This window comes from Typopeltis vanoorti, chromosome 20, assembly GCF_054136105.1.
Source record: "Typopeltis vanoorti isolate ZY-2024b chromosome 20, IOZ_Tvanoo_1.0, whole genome shotgun sequence".
In the NCBI taxonomy this organism is placed as follows: domain Eukaryota; kingdom Metazoa; phylum Arthropoda; class Arachnida; order Uropygi; family Thelyphonidae; genus Typopeltis; species Typopeltis vanoorti.
In genome coordinates this window covers 25,396,976-25,415,000 of record NC_143568.1, presented here as the reverse complement: position 1 = coordinate 25,415,000, position 18,025 = coordinate 25,396,976, and the positions used below count along the sequence as shown (strand labels likewise).

Sequence of the window (18,025 nt, the reverse complement as noted above, 5' to 3'; positions counted from 1 at the left end):
TAAGTGAGTCACTTATTTTGCCGGCATGCAAAAGAAAATGGCCATGACAATGCTAGGAAATGAAGCAGCAATGAAAATAAGCAAGATTCCTCTGTCCAACGATACAGTTCACAGGTGTATTATAGAAATGTCTTCTGATATCGAGAAAAATGTATGCAGTAATAAACTTCAGTATTCAAATTTTGCATTGCAAGTTGATGAGTCAACAGACATTACCAACAAGGTGCAACTGTTAGCATTCATCCGTTTTATTAATGAAGATCAAATAGTAAACCAGTTTTTGAACATTTGCAAAGAATTAAGTGTGTCTACAAAAGGTGGGGACGTTTTTAACATTTTGAATAGCTATCTTGATAAATGGCAGTTAACATGGAAGTCCTGTGTAGGCATTTGTACAGATGGAGCCCCTTCCATGGTAGGCTGTGTTAAGGGCCTTACATCTTTTGTAAAAAAACAAAATGAGAATGTTATCGTAACTCACTGCTTTCTTCATAGGGAGGTCGTGATGCCAAAAACATTGGGAGAAAAATTAAGAGCAGTTTTAGATCAAGTTGTTCAGATGGTAAACTTTATTAAAACAAGACCTGTTAAATCGCGTTTATTCGAAAAGCTTTGTATCGATATGGATTCACAACACAGACGGCTTTTACACAATGAGGTGAGGTGGCTGTCAAGGGGGAAAGTACTTACCCATGTACACGAGCTACGACAAGAACTTCTTGCATTTTTTGAAGAGATGAAACAATTACATTTTTGTAACCTCCTTCGGTGCGAATTTTGGATTGCCAGGTTACAGTATTTGGCTGATATATTTCAGCAGCTCAATATTTTGAATACTAGCATGCAAGGGAAAGAAGAAAATATTCTCACATCCACTGACAAAATGAAAGCGTTTCAGAGAAAACTATAGATTTGGAAAAGAAAAGCTGTTGAAGGTAATTTGGAAATGTTTCCATTGATAAGTAACACTTGCATAAATGAAACACTTCCAATAATAGTTGAACATTTAACAAGTTTAGAAGAAAAATTGAGTTCTTATTTTCCATCACTTAACACTGAACAATACGATTGGATTAGAAACCCATTTATGGAAACTTCAAGTGATTTTGGTTTAACATTAACAGAAGAAGAAGAACTGGCAGCTATATCCACTGATCGTGGATTGATGATTAAACATAAGGAATTGTCTCTTGAAGCCTTTTGGATTTCTATAAAAGAAGAATATGTGTCAATATCTAAAAAAGCTTCGAACATTTTACTACAATTTTCAACATCATATTTATGTGAATTAGGATTTTCTACCCACGCCACAATTAAGTGTAAAAAGAGAGGAACTCTTCAATGTATTGACGAGGAAATGAGAGTTTGCCTTTCAAATATATGCCCAAGCATTGAAGCAATCGCTAGGACACATCAGGCTCATGTTTCTCATAAACACAAGAATGAATAAACTTAAGGTATGTTTCATTTTATTTTTTTTTATCACATTATTTTTTTTCTGTAATATTTGACTTAATTATTATAACATATTTCTCAGAAATTTGTATATAGTGCACCTACAGTTATTTGTAGGATTTTAAATGCGCCCCGACTTCAAAAAGTTTGAGAACCACTGCTCTACTATCTCACTGTGTAAAGTCTGGTTATTTTGAATTCGAAGGTAAACTTTATAAACAGGTCAAAGGATTAGCTATGGGAAGTCCCTTCTCTCCTATATTAGCCAACATTTTTTTCGAGGATTTTGAAGAAAAGACAATCTCCTATTTTAGTTTAAAACCAAGAATTTGTCTTAGATATGTGGACGATATATTCCTCATATGGGAACACGGCATTGAGAATCTTCACAGGTTTTTCAACCACTTAAACAACCTCCATCAGGATATCAAATTGACCATGGAGATTGAAGAAAATAGTTCCCTCTGTTTCCTAGATGTTAAACTCACCAAGATGCCTGAATCAATAAAAGTCTCTATATTTAGAAAGCCAACACACACACACACACACACACACACACACACACACACACACACACACACACACACACACACACACACACACACACACACAGAAAGATATTTGCATGCATCCTCACATCACCATCCAGCGCAAAAGTTGGCTATTATATCAACTCTTGCGAATCGTGCAAGATCTGTACTGTCAGATGAAGAACTTAAAAAAGAACTACAACATCTTAAATGGACCTTTAAAAACAATGGCTACTCTTTAAAAGGTATTAACAAACAATTATCCCATTGTCAACATAGCAACGTAGAGACACACAGGACGACTCCAAAGGTTATATCTCCTTGCCATATATCAGCACACTATCCAAAAAAACTGAGTAGAATCCTAAAAAAGTTTAACATACAAACGTGCTTCTCGACTCTTCCAAAAATAAGATCAAGTTTCAGCAACTACAAACAATTTCACAATCTTCTACAATTCCCAGGTGTTTACAAAGTCACATGTGAGTGCGGAAAACCTTACTATGGCCAAATGGAGAAATCTATCCTCCTGTCTCGAGGAACACCAGAGAGACATTGCTTACAAGAGAACCAGAGCTACTGCCCTATCAGGCCATGTCTTGTTTTCAATAAACACAAACAACGAAAGCCGCTAACACGAAGTAAATCGGACAACAACTTCAAACCTACACATTTGCCACGATGAGGTAGAACACAGCATTGTCGAGTCAAAAGACCCGCTTCATATGAACAATAATCTGAGCTATAATTTGCCTGACTCTTTCAGCTCTACTAACAGATACTGGAGATCGCGTGGTTCCACACACACACAAGTGTACAACAATAGAAGTTTAACATGGAGTATAGCTCAAGTTCACAATAACTGAAATTTACAGTCAAATATTATAGCATTATAATTGTATAGCTTTAGAGTATCTCAATGTTTTCAGTGTTTTTTAATAACTTTCTATGTTCTTAATGCCTGATGAAGTCGATCCCGATGAAACATGTTGCGTTTCAAATAAATCTCAATTTGTTATAATTCTCGGATTTTTAGTCAATTTATATAAAAATGTATAAATTTATATAAAATTTATATTGTCAATTTATATAAAAAACATATCCCAACGCCGAGTTAATATTAGTAGTCATATATATATATATATATATTTATGAAAAAATCGAATGACTAGAATTTAAGTAAAAAGGTTTTAATATAAAAACACTACTAGTTTCGGCCTGTAACAGCCTTCTTCAGGTGACATTATAAAAGAAAGAAAAAACACTAAACATTGAAGGTTAAAAGACTATGAACAACATAGACAGTCTCTATACATAATTAGCATGAAAATGTAGTTGTATTTGAAGCTGTTCTTTCGTTTATTGCATTGTTGGGAGAGTGCGTGCTTGCAGCCTCACGTGAACGCCAGTACATGATTACAGCTGAATGACTATCTGGGAGGTTGTAGCTCAAGTTGTTATTTAGATGAACAGGATTGAAGATGATTTTTCTAGATTCCACGATTTTTCTCTCTAGTTCGTCACTGCAACGGAAGATGTTAGTAGATTTTTCCCAGCAGACTTTATGACTTTGGTTTTCATCATTAGGATTAGCCGAGAAAAGGATATGACTTGATAATGCACTCGCATGCTGTCTCTTGTAAGTAATGTCCCTCATGTGTTCTTCCATACGCAATTCGACAGATTTGTCTGTCTGTCCAAAATAAGGAATATCACAATCACACAAATTTTATATACACCAGGGTATTTGAGTTGATGATGACAAGGTTTTTGGGTGGCTAATTAGGAAACGGATCTTTGGAAGTGGAGTGAACAATGTTCTGATATTGTATTTTCTTAGAACTTTTGCTAATTTATGTGAAACAGTACTTATGTAAGGAATAGATATATTGCCTTTGAATCTATTTGTTTCTTCTGAGTGATGTCTAGGAGGATTAAGAAGGAATTTTTCAATGATTTTCTTGGAATATCCATTAACTTCGAAAGAAGTTTTCAGATGGTTTATTTCTGTAAGAAGTTCATTTGGGTCATTAAGAAGAGAACGGGCTCTATGTCCCAATGTGGAAATTATTCCAAGCTTATGAGGAGGGAAATGATGGGACTGACTGTGCAGATATCTGTTGGTATGTGTGGGCTTTCTATATATCGATATTTTGAGTTTACTAGAAGAGCGAGTCAGTTTGACATCAAGAAAAGGCAAGGAATTATCCGTTTCAAGCTCAGCAGTAAATATAATACTTTGATGTCGGCTATTGAGATGTTCGAGGAAAACCATAAGGGATTCATGTCCATGGCTCCAAACAATGAAGACATTATCCACATAACGTTTCCAAACTTTAGGTGTTAAAATAAAGGAAGAGATAGCCTTAGTTTCAAAATCCTCTAAGTAAATATTTGCGAGTACAGGGGATAAAGGATTACCCATAGCCAGTCCATGATTTTGTTTGTATATATTATCTTGAAATTTAAAGTAACTGGACCTGATGCAATGTGTAAGCAAGGCTAACATTATTTTGGATATCTTGTCCTTGAGTAATGTTAGGACTTCATCTGTTGGGACATTAGTGAACAAAGAAGTTATGTCCAAGCTAGCCATGATGTCATCTTCATTAACTGTAATATCCTTGATGTATGTAACAGAGCACTACAGAATTTGTTACATACATCAAGGATATTACAGTTAATGAAGATGACATCATGGCTAGCTTGGACATAACTTCTTTGTGATGGATGGTGACTTGCCTGAAAAACATTTTAGGTATTTGGCAAGATATTTTGAAAGATTGTACGTAGGAGAATTCACAGCTTCTACAATTGGGCGTAATGGCGTGTTCTCTTTATGGATTTTAGGAACACCATATATGCGAGGAATTAACGGATGGAGAGAGCGTAGAGATAAACGAACATTTCGGGATAATTCAGTTGTTGTTTTTAATAAGTTGTTTGTATGATTTTGAAGTTCATGAGTTGGATCTCTCTCGAGTATTGGTTTAGGAAGTTTTGAAGTTCCTCCAAACCATGTTCCCAGTCATAGCTAACATTTTTTTTAGAAGATTTTGAAGAGAGAGCTATCTCCATAGCTACTTTAAAAACTAAACTGTGGTTACGCTACATTGATGACGTCTTCCTTATCTGGGAACATGGTTTGGAAGAACTTCAAAACTTCCTAAACCATTTAAATAATCAACATCAGAACATTCAATTCACTTCAGAACTAGAGATTAACGGCGTCCTCCACTTCTTAGATCCAAAGATCAGTAGATCACCTGACTGTCTTAAATTTTCAATTTTTCAAACAACCACCCACACTGATAGATATTTGCATGGCTCTTCTCATCACTTCCCTCCTCAGAAACTGGGCATCATCTCCACCCTTGCCCATCGAGCAAGATGTCTCACTTCCACAGAAGAAGACCTACAAACAGAGCTTAACGTCCTGAAAAACACCTTCTTAAACAATCGATATTCATCTCATAACATCACTAAACGTCTGAGACCATGCCAACAACCTCGACAATAAGATGAATCCAACCTTATCACTCATATACAGCTACCAGTTATCAGCTCTCTTACCCCAAAACTATCTAGGATTATGAAGAAATTCAATATAAAGACCGACTATACTACTCTGCCAAAACTTCGTTCTTTTCTGAGTCGACCAAAACCAAAACACAACCAACTGCATTTTTTTGGTGTTTATAAAGTTATTTGCGACTGTGGTCGACCTTATTTTGGCCAGACAGATAAATCTGTTTCACTTCGTCTTGAGGAACATAGATGTGACATCTCCTACAGTAGAACACAAGCAAGCACCCTTTCCAGTCATGTGCTCTTCTCCGCAAACTCTAACCTCGAAGAACGGCAACACCAAGTTGACTGGGACCGCACAACCAATTTATATACATGTAAGGATGAATTTGAAAGACGTATTATAGAATCAAAAGAAATAGTTCTGGACCCTTCACACTTGAACAACAATCTAAGCTACAATTTGCCTGATTCACATAGTGCAGTAATCCAATTACTGGCGCTCTAAAATTAGCTGTCACACACATTCTACTCATGCCAACAATAGCACGTGGTCACCTATTCAAATATGACTGTTACTATTCTGTTTCTTTTTATTAAGCTAGAAAGTCCATGTTTTTTACCTTGTTATTTTTATAAGTCATGTTATTTCTTACTCACCTGAAGAAGTTGAAATACCGATGAAACTAGTCGTGATTTATTAAAGGTTTTTGTTATACTTTCTCGGGTTCTAGTCAGTTAAATTTTAATCTTATAAATACAAATATACATACATATATATGTAGGTATCTATGTGTGTGTATATATATATATACACACTAGTGGCCAAAATTGTAGAAACCTTTTTGGAAAAAGTGTATTTTTGAGGTTTGATGGCTCATAACACCACTTTTTTTGTGTAATACCATAAAATTATATATCAATGGAAAGATAATTTAATCAAGAATGTAATGCAACAAAGTTTGTTCAATTATCTGTATTCTATGAAATGTTATAGCCAATGTTATAGAAATGTTATATTCTTGTTAGCCAGAAACTAAAATATGATCAGAAACTTCATATCAACCTAAGCACAACTTGCTTAGGTTGATATGAAGTAGCTTTCCTTCATTTGAATGTAGCCAATGAGCATGTGTGTTTAGAGAACTAATCAGGTGTCATCTTGTTTTGGCAATGAGCCAATAAGTTCACAGTAGGATTCAACTATTGATGTCATGTGTTGGAGCTGAGAGGAGGACATTTGTCAGTGTGTTATGTGATTGCTATCAAGTTGGTTGGTATTTTTTGTGTTCTTTCATGTAAAACGTAATTAAATTAAAGAAATGGCACAAAGAGTTGACTGGTCACCCAGAAAGTGAATGTAAATTAGTACTATTAAGTGAACAAGGCTACAGTTATGAAGAAATTAGAAGAAAAATTGGTGGAAACTTAACCAAAGGTGGCATTTCTAAATTTTTGAAGAGGTATAAGGAGACTCAGTCACTGCAAAACCAGACTGGTAAAGGCAGGAAAAGGTGCACAACAGCAAGTGATGATAGAAGAATTGAGAGACTGTGCCTACGTGACAGAAGAAAATCATCTGGGTGTATACAAGATGAAACGGTGCGACACTATGTGAAGTTGAGTGCAAGGACTGTTCGGCGCAGACTGCAGGAATTTGGTCTAAATACTAGAATTCCACTAAAAAAGCCATTTTTATCTCTCAAACAAAGGTTGAGAAGATTATACTGGACTAAAATCCATGTTAACTGGACAGCAGAACAATGGGACAGTTTATTTGGAGTGATGAGACCAAAATCTCACTGTTTGGTAGTGATGGCATAAAATACATAAGGAGAAGAATCGGAGAAGATTTGCATCCTGATTGCATTACACCTACCGTGAAACACCCACTTTGTGTTATGATCTGGGGTTGTATGACATCAAAAGGTGTGGGCAGAATTTGATTGATTAATGGGAATATAAATGCCCAAAAATACATAAATGAAATACTTGAGCCCAAACTGAAGCCTATGCATGATCTTTTCCAAGATAATGAAGCATTTGTATTTCAATGGGATTCAGCTCCATGTCATGTTGCTGCTGCTGTGTGCAAAAAGTGGTTTCAAGATAATCATATTCCACTGCTGTAATGGCCTGGGAATAGCCCAGACCTTAATCCAATCGAAAATCTATGGAGCCGAATAAAGAAACTTGTTAGTCAGAAGCAACCCAGCAATAAAAACCCAATTAATAGAAGCAATAATTCAATCTTGGTTTCACATTATAACAGCTGCAGAACTAAAAAAACTTGGTTCACTCCATGGGAAGGCGTTGTAAGGCCATAATTAACGCTAAAGGTTACCCAACTAAGTATTAACTCACACTGTGAGAATTTTTGTATATCTCATTTTTTCTGTGTTTCACTTTTCTTCTTTATAACTGCTGTTCTAATAAAAAATCCTTCATAAAAGTTATTGCATTACATTCTTGATTAAATTATCTTTCCATTGATATATAATGTATTTTCCGGTGTATAAGACGCACTTTTTTTACCTTAAAAATCCATCTTAAAAATGGGGTGCGTCTTATATAATGAAGGCAAAGATTGTTTCCTCTTTTCAAAGTCATACGCACTCCCCTTTTATGTTCCAAGATCTTTGTAGGCGGTTAATGGTGAATCAAATTGATGCGTGACTTTCACGTGACACTTCTAGCGCGTCATTGGCTAAGAACGGGGAGTCCCTATTCAAGTTTCATAATATCTTATCCGAGTAATCAATTACCGATGTTTATCAGTATTGAGTTGACGTGTTAAGATATTTTGTGTTCAGTTTGATATTTCCCCGTAAATTTTAGTGATGGAAAAAAACAGGCGACATTCATATACTTCAAGTTACAAATTGCAGGCTGTAAAATATGTGGAAGAACACAGGAATAGGTAAGCTGAAAGACATTTTGGACCTCCGCCTACAGAAAAAATGATTAGAACTTGGCGTGGTCAGAAGGAGATTTTCTACAATTTGCGTAATGAAAAGCACGCGGAACATGGAAAAATTGCGAAGTGGCCAGAACGAGAGACTGAAGTTTTGAAATGAGTGCAAGAAAATCGGCAAAATGGCATTGCCATTTCAACAAAAATGATTCGTACACATGCAGTCAAAGTAGCCTGTGAGCGTAACATTGAAGATTTTAAAGGTGGTGCATCATGGTGTTTACCGTTTCATGAAATGCAGTGGACTTTGTATGCGTACAAAAAACAAAAATCAGTCACAAAATGCCAAAAGAATATGAAGATAAAATTATTTCTTTTCATAAATATGTGATTCAACATCGAAAAAAAATTTTTTAAATCATACTTTAAAGTTTAATTTTTTTCCAGAAAATTGTATTAAATTTCTTGGGTGCATTTTATTATACACTGGAAAATACGGTAATTTTATGATATTACTCAAAAAAAGTGATGTTATGAGCCATCAAATCTCGAAAATACACTTTTTCCAAAAGGTTTCCACAATTTTGGCCACTAGTGTACATACATATATACATATACACATATATATGTATATATGTGTATATGTAAAAAATTATTGATATATCCAATAAGAATGAGGCTTTCCCAGATTTCTGATATGGAGAAGCAGTTATTCTGATTCAGATTAGGACAATGTAGCAAGGCTTCGGCACTCTCTTTAAATAAATGTTCAAACGTAAACTGGCATCAATGGAGAAAGTGTGTCAGAGACCAGAAAATGCTGTAGTCAATATCAATTGCATGATGCACTTGGCCAGATTTCTCAGGTTGGTTATTAATGCTGTAGGATTGATATCCTTGCAATCTTTTTCCCCCAAAGGTTCAGTTTATCCAAAATAGGAAAGGTCACAATCACATGGACTTGGTAGATGCCTGAAAGAGGAGACTGTTTATCTTTATAAGAGGGAAACCAAGAAGAGAGTTTGTTGATCAGAATAAATATAGGAACTAGGTTATATTTCTTGAAAATTCTTGATATTGGTTGGAAATGCCAGAAATTATTACTGTATTATATATGATAATAAGTATTCATTATCATCAGTGATTCTAACAGGCAGTTAAGCACTCACAACCCTCTAAGTATCCTTGGATTTCGTAACTGTAATTCTATAATAAAGGTGATTAGCCCTATGCCTATAAGTATTCTTTGTATGTAATTTGCATGTGTTCTCCTGGCTAGTATGTCTGATTGCAGGATGAAAATCGCATATTCCTGTGAGGGGAAAAAAAACAAAAAACTTTCTGCTTCTGTGTGAGAAGCCCTGAAAAAGGTTCTTTGCAACCAAAGAAGTTCATCTATAATGAGCGAGCCAAAGAGGCTCACTAATAACAATTATTATTTCCTTATGTGTATACACATAAAAATAAGGAAATAATAATTGTATATAATAATAATTGTTATTAGTGTTATAGTCTCATTGTTGTTATAGTTATAGCTCATCAACGTGAAAGACTGAAAAACAAGGTTTTCCAAGAATTCTTAAGATCAGGAATGCTGGGAAGTGCTACACCACCACTAATTAAAAACTGAATAAATCTTCAGCGTGATTTTTTTTATTTGAAATTCAATACAGAGAAATTTAATCAATTTACTAATTTTGTACTCTGAAGAGTTTTCCCTAAATCATATACTACACGGTTTTTCTGGTATAATATAACAGAGCATGGTATATTGTTATATTATAACCAGAAAAAAAAAAGTACATATGCTTTCCTAAAGCAAATATGTCATACTTTTTCTACTATGTGATTTAAGTTGAAAGTTTATTTTTCACTTGGTTAGAGTATAATAAATTTAGTTTAATCCTTTATCCAAGTGTGAGCAAACAAAGTTTGCACCTGAAAGTATCTTCAAGACTGGGGTAAGGTGGTACAACACCAGGGCACTCCTTACAAAGGTGGAGCAAGCTACCAACACTCCTATCTCAGTATCTCCCATAATGCAAAACACATCTCTTTGCAGATATGTCTAATGTTATGCATTAAGGGAAGGGCCACAACCCAGACTAGTTTCGACCTTTATTGAGGTCTCTTCAGTGGGAGCCAGGCCCAAGTGGAGATACCAAGGCAGAAGCATTAGCAGGGTCATTTCCTTCTATAGGAGCTTCTAAAACACCGGGCGACTCCTTTGTAAGGAGTCGCCCGGTGTTGTACCACTTTACCCCAGTCCTGAAGATACTTTCAGGCACAAACTTTGTTTGCACACACTTGGATAAAGGATTAAACTAAATTTATTATAGTCTGACCAAGTGAAAAATAAACTTTCAACATCAACGTTCAACGTTCAAGATTAAAATAAACAGTAAATATTTTTCAGCACATGAAAATCAACAAACTAGATATAACAGAAGAGAGAAGAAAATGAGTATAAATCAAAACAGAAAACTCTTGAATTGTGATGAATCTGTGTCTTTCAAGGCAGAATACTTATATTTATCACCCAGAAATAATTAAACCTTCCCAAGCTAAGTAAAGGAAAGTATAAAGCTGCTCAAATAAACTTTGTTTGCTCACACTTGGATAAAGGATTAAACTAAATTTATTATACTCTAACCAAGTGAAAAATAAACTTTCAACATCTTTCTCTAAATCCAGAGTAATTTATTAAAAAAGGGTGGCACACCATTTGGCAACTCCTATAGGTAGAGATGACCTGCTAATGCTTCTGCCTGGTTTGACCACTTGGGCCTGGCTCCCACTGAAGAGACCTCAATAAAGGTCGAAACTAGTCTGGGTTGTGGCCCTTCCCTTAATGCATAACATTAGACATATCTGCAAAGAGATGTGTTTTGCATTATGGGAGATACTGAGATAGGAGTGTTGGTAGCTTGCTCCACCTTTGCAAGGAGTGCCCTGGTATTGTACCACCTTACCCCAGTCTTGAAGATACTTTCAGGTGCAAACTTTGTTTGCTCACAACTGGATAAAGGATTAAACTAAATTTATTATGTGATTTAAGGTCAATCACAACAGAAAGCTTGATCCAAGAATTCACTGAAAATGCAAGAACAATAAAATCTAAGTTTTGTAAATATATATTTGTGCTATTCATAAATGCTACTATATTAATTAATACACTAAAGAGTAAAAACATACCTAAACCACACTCTCCAACTGCAACTACCTTGTGACGGTTTTCAAGGGCTAGAAGTTTTAATTGTTGTAGATATCCTCCAGGATCACCACATGCTTCGAACTCTAAACATCGTGTGGGATGACAACCAACTGTGCTATAAAGCATGTCTATAAACAAAAAAAAAATGAAACTTTTTTTTTTACTAAACAGATTGAGCCTTTTGTTTTTTAGAAAATATACATGGAAATGATAAAGTCTCAATTATGAAGGAGAAAAGGGAAATTTATTCAGCTCAGAATTACAAATCCAATGAATCTAAAGTATATTCTAAATATTCTAAAGTCAATCTGTACTATGTTAGTATCACAGATGGGTAGAGAATTTGGAAAGGAGAAATTTGTTCGTTTGAAGAACTTGGGAAACACATAAGAAGGGGGAGACAGCTGAACTGCCAAGGGGTGTTTGGATGGCAACTGCATGCATTTCAATGGATTTAGAAGAGAGGGGATACTGATGCCAATTCATATGAAGAACGATTAGCATGGAAATATTTATAGAAGATGAATGCTGCAGAAACCAAATATCTGTATGAAAGCAGGTGGAGTGAACTGGTGAAAGAGAGATTATTAATCAACTAACTGTCCTCTTCTGTACTATACCCTATTTCATTTATTTATATATTAGCACAATCGTGTATTGTATTGCGCTTTAATTTTGCAGAGATGCAGCTGATTCCAAGAATAGTCTCTTAGATTTAAATAATCTGCACCTGCATAATAGAGAAGCTCTAAAGTACATAGAGAACTCTTTACTCTAGATTTAACGCATTCGTTGCCACGCTTCTTGGGAATAATCAGTTACTGCATGCCAAGCACTTTCACTTCTTCAAGGTCAGTACGAGTAATCTCATAGCCGCATGGTAATCGACATACGAGTATATTTGTAGTTGGCTTGCGAGGCTCATATACCAACTAGGAGTACTCGTAGTTGGCAGTGAACGTTTGTTAAAGCCAAGAAACTATTAAACGAAGTTGCCACATCTTTACAATATTATGCTAACTGAAACGAATATGACTGCTTCACTGTTCACAATGAGAATGGTCTTGAAACTAGACCAAAAAAAATTTAGTTTATAATAAATATTTCTTTCCAATTAGTGACTTCCATAGTTTATTTGCTTAGAATAATACAGTCATAAATACTGAGGCTTATAGCATACTGCTGCTGATTCCACAAACAGTATCAGACTTACGAGACTATTTTTCTCATAAGACTGCATACTAATCAGGCAGCAGTGAAGTTTTCTTATATTTCTTATCCTGGGCAACAGTGCGTCCAAAGCATGGCCTGTCGGTCCATGAATTTGTCATGATAATGGCAGTGAATAGGTGTTCTCCAAAGTGGATATTAATGTGTTTGGATGTTTGGAGTCAACAGCATCAACCAAGCACTCCTCAAACCTCAACAAGCGTTGATTAAAAAGATAATAAGCCAAAAGGCTATTTTACCAGCGAATTTGTAAATTAAGAGGGAGATGTTAAATCCCGTTTTATTTTAAAAAAGTGTTGATTAACTTAATATCTGAGAGAGAGAGAGAGAGTCATGTTAAGACCAGTAAGTTGTAAACTTCTTTTTTTTTTTTTTTTTTTTTATCCAACACATTTTGAGAGTGCCAATAAATGTTCATTTTCTTTATCCATTACAATTTGGTGAAAATAAAATTGCAATGCATTTTTTTTGCTCTGAAGATGCTGTATAAAACTGCTAAACATAAAATGAACAGTCAATATTTACAATGTGTCTACACATTTTTTACAATTTAACTTTTATGCATATATTTTGTCTTGGTCACCAAAGCATCTTCAAAAAAAAAAAAAAAAAAAAAGGTACAATCAGTGAGCATGAAAATTCAAAAAAGACAAAAAAGAGAAAAGCAAACAATTGAGCATCCTACAGTCTTAACTGAAGTCTGGCACCTTCTATGAGCATGCCAATGCACTCAGTCACACCTTTTTAAAAAGGTGGCACACCAATTGGCAACTCCTATAGGTAGAGATGACCTTGCTAATGCTTCTGACTGGTATCTCCACTTGGACCTGGCTCCCACTGAAGAGACCTCAATAAAGGTCGAAACTAGTCTGAGTAGTGGCCGTTCCCTTAATGCATAACATTAGACATATCTGCAAGGAGATGTGTTTTGCATTATGAGAGATATTGAGATAGGAGTGTTGGTATCTTGCTCCACCTTTGCAAGGAGTCACCCTGGTGTTGTACCACCTTACCCCAGTCCTGAAGATACTTCAGGCACAAACTTTGTTTGCCCACACTTGGATAAAAGGATTAAACTAAATTTATTATATTCTAACCAAGTGAAAAATAAACTTTCAATATAATTACATTAGCTGATTTTTGCAGAGATGCAGCTGATTCCAAGAACAGGGTATCAGATTTAAATCAGCACCCTGCATAATAGAGAAGCTCTAATATACATAAAGAATTTTTTACACTGTAGATTTAAAGACAAGAAGCTATTAAAGGAAGTTACCACAGTTTTACAATATATGATAACTTAAACAAATACAGTTGCTTCAAACTGTCAAAACCCTAGCAGGTTTAGCAATTTTTTATTGGTAGGAAAAAAAAAAAACACATATGAATCTCACTTTCTTATACAGTGTGAACTGTTTCTATCGAGATGGAATTCACAATATTTTAACTTTTTTCATAGACAAATATAAAGTTAAGATTTTATTAAGAAACAGGAATGAAATCTACGAGGAGAGTGACATACATTGAGATGCTCTTAAAGTGGCTTCATCTGATACTAGCTATGTGTGAGCAAAATACCATGGCCTCTATCAACAATATCCAGCAAAAATAGCAAAGTTAAAGAACGCTGCTAACACTGGTGTAGGGAATTTTGAGATAACATCCCAAAATAAGGAAAGTTTTAATCACTCATTCCTAAGATTAAATTTGTACAGCAATGTTTTGCAATCTTCTTTGAACAACCTTTCTGAGAGGAATTTACTATTATATATTACTTTCATTCTCTTCTACTGAAGCCTGTGGCATTTGACTACAAAGAGAACATGCCCCAAGGATATTATTATTACGGATGACTCCAAGGAGTCCTTAGAATCATCGAGGGCCTAAACATCACAAGTATTCGACATTCACACAGTATCTATCACACTTTGCCTTGAACTCATTCACCATCATAGCACCCACAACAGACTCTGGAAGCTTATTCCACTCATTCACCACTCTAAAAGTAAAAAAAACCAGCTCTAACACCCTTACTAACCACACTCTTGCCCAGCTTCCATGGATGTCCCCTAGTCCTCCCACCACCAGTCATGTTCTCAAAAATATCCTCTGAATTAATCTTATAGAAACCCTTCAGCAATTTGAATCTCAATCATATCTCCCCCTTTTCCGCCTATCAACCAATTTCTGCAACCCACAAATCTTCAACCTGTTTTCATAAGGTTCATTCCATAGACCTGCTATCATCTTGGTCATTTGCCTCTGGATCCTCTCAACCTCCTCCCCATCAAGAAGAAACCTAGGTGACCCAATCTGGACAAAGTAGTCAAGAAGGGTTCTTATCAAGGCTCGATACAAAGGAACAATAACTTGCTTGTCTCTGCTCGTCAAAGTATTCTTCAGCATCCAAATGATTTGATGAGCTGATTTAGCCACTTGTGCAATGTGCCCCCTAAACTTCAACTCCCTATCCACCAACACTCCCAAGTCCCTGCCATCATCAATCTCCTGGAGTACAGTTCCAACAATGTGATATACTGCTGCTAATCTTTTCACCCCAAAATGCATAACCTTACATTTTGCCACATTAAACTGACATCCATTCTCCTTAGCCCAGACCTCCAATCTATCCAAATCATTCTGCAAAATTTTGACATCTGCATTCACTATTGTCCTACCCAACTTTGCATCAACAGCAAACAAATGAACTGTTTCTCTCAGATCCTTCCCTATATCGTTAATGAACAAATTAAACAGCAGTGGTCCAAGAACAGAATCCTACAGCACACCAATAGTCACAGGCCGTCTTTTTGACTCCACTCCGGAGTAAAATACTCTCTGGTATCTCTCCAACAACCAACCTCCTATCCATCTCACCAACCCTATATTCATTCCCATATGTTGCAGTTTACGGATTAGAATTCCATGTGGTATCCTGTCAAAGGCCTTAGCCAGGTCCAGCATTATCACTGTAAACCAATTACCCTTATCCAGTTCAGGCGTCACTGTGTTATAAAACCTAAGCAAGTTACTGAGGCATGACCTACCCTTCACAAAAATCATGCTGTCCCCCATACAGTATCTCATTTTCATCAATCCATTCATGCATTTTTCTCTTGACTACTTTCTCCAAGACCTTGACAATGACTACTGATATGCTGATCAGTTGGTAATTTGCAGCAGTAGTCTTGGATCCTCTTTTATGCAGTGGAACTATTTTCCCCCTCTTTCCACCCCTTCGGGACTAAACCAGACCCGACTCAGATTAAACAATATGGTCAAGTCAAGGGCACTGACAATTCTTTAGCCGCTTCATGTAAGACCCGTGCTGGTATACCGTCCAATCCCAGAGATGTATTCACATTAAGGTTCTGTAACAGACTATTCACCTCCACTTCATTCACCACAATTCCCCTTTATTGACTGATTCAGTGACCTCCCTACCATTGCCATTCCTTAAAATCATTCTGCCATGTATACAGTTTTTCTTTTACTTGCAGCATATTGAAAGAACTGTTTGGGATTCTCTTTAGCTTGCATGGCTAATTTCCTTTCATAATCCACTTTTGCTTTTCTTACCACACTCGTTACCCTTCTGGCCTGCGCTTTATACTGTTCATGTGCCTGCAGGTCACCATTCTCCTTAAATTCACTCCACAGTTGCTTCTTTTTTTGCAACTCATGTTTAATGGTATTCTCATCCCTTTAATCCCTACTTGATTTACTATTTGGACTCTAGGTATACAGTCAGCCATAAGCTACTGCAAATGCTCCTTGACCACTTCTCATGCCCTACCAACATCCAGCCCTTGCAGTTTTACATGCCATGGCACTGAACCAAGCAATCTCCTAAGCTTGTCATACTTGCCAGCATGGTAATTCCACATGTACCCTGTCTTAATCGAAAATTCCACACATTTAGCCACCTCCCAGGTCAAGACACTATGATCACTCTCACCAATAGGTGGCAACATAGTCATATTCATTATAGTCAAATTCTCAGATGCTATTACTAGGTCAAGCACTCTTGAACCCCTAGTATTTTCCATTACATGCTGTCTCAGATAGTTATCCCTTAGTAACTGAATAAAATCCAGTCCCTTCCTCACGTGTCCTCTCCTCCTTCCAATCAATGTTACCATAGTTGAAATCCCCCATAATAATTACCCTCCTTCCACTCATTTCATCAATTTGTCTATGCATACTATCTCCACCATCTATTTCATCACCTGGTCTAGCAACACCCAACTGTACATTTTGTTCCGTTAGTCTCAATTTCACACCAAATAGCCTCAAATGAGTTCTTTTCACTATCCTGCAATACAACTTCTATTCTCCTTGGCTGCAGTTCATCAGCTATCATCAATAACATTACTCCCCCCATTTTATTCTCTCTGTCCCTCCTGAATACACTATACCCTACACATTCTATCCCATTAACTATATCATCTTCTGTCAGCCATGTTTCACTAATGCCAATAACCTGTGGCCAGGAAGAGTCAACCAAGGCCAAAAATTCTTTCTTCTTGTTCCTAATACTCCTGGCATTAGTATACATGAAATGCAGAGGTCCATTTGTCCCACCCCTATCTTGATGCGTTATACTAACTATCCCATTCTGATTTCTTGTCCTTCATACCGGCTCGGGCACATTATATACATTCTTACTTCAACCGCCTCACTGATGACTGCATATCCACTTCCTCCCCTCCTTAATGGTTCTAGTTTCCCTGATTTTGCATATCCACTCTCACTTCACTCAGCAACACTTCTTCCAGTCTTTGCACACCAAATCCACTGAAATGTAAGCCATCCATTTTGTACAAATCCTTTATGTCCACAAACCTTGCTAATCATATGCTAAACCGTGCTAAACATATGCTAATCTTAGATGAAGAGGCAGTATTATTATAATTTTGTTTATTTGTGCAGTGCAAAGTTTGTCAGATACAAATATGTATTGTCATCAGCAAAACTACTGATTGGATAATAAACAAATAAATCCAATAACATCTTTTATTACCCAAAGAGAGTAAGCAAAGATGATTTAACTTTTGGTGAATAAGGGGCAGTAAATCTCCACCCTTAACCATTCAGAGATAGGTGGTCCAAATTATCAATGATTTTAAATGGTATCCAGTGAAAAGATTATGG

The 18,025-nt window shown here is 36.1% G+C and overlaps 1 protein-coding gene across 2 annotated transcripts in view; it reads right to left on the bottom strand.

Moving 5' to 3' along the window:
- Window positions 1-18,025, bottom strand: part of LOC150095289 (deoxyribonuclease TATDN1-like) — a 336,553-nt gene that overhangs the window by 181,226 nt on the left and 137,302 nt on the right. For both annotated transcript variants that reach the window (XM_090410767.1, XM_090410769.1), the window contains exon 5: window positions 11,623-11,769. In XM_090410767.1, the coding sequence (XP_090266893.1) occupies window positions 11,623-11,769 (147 nt within the window). The remainder of the gene's footprint in view (window positions 1-11,622; window positions 11,770-18,025) is intronic.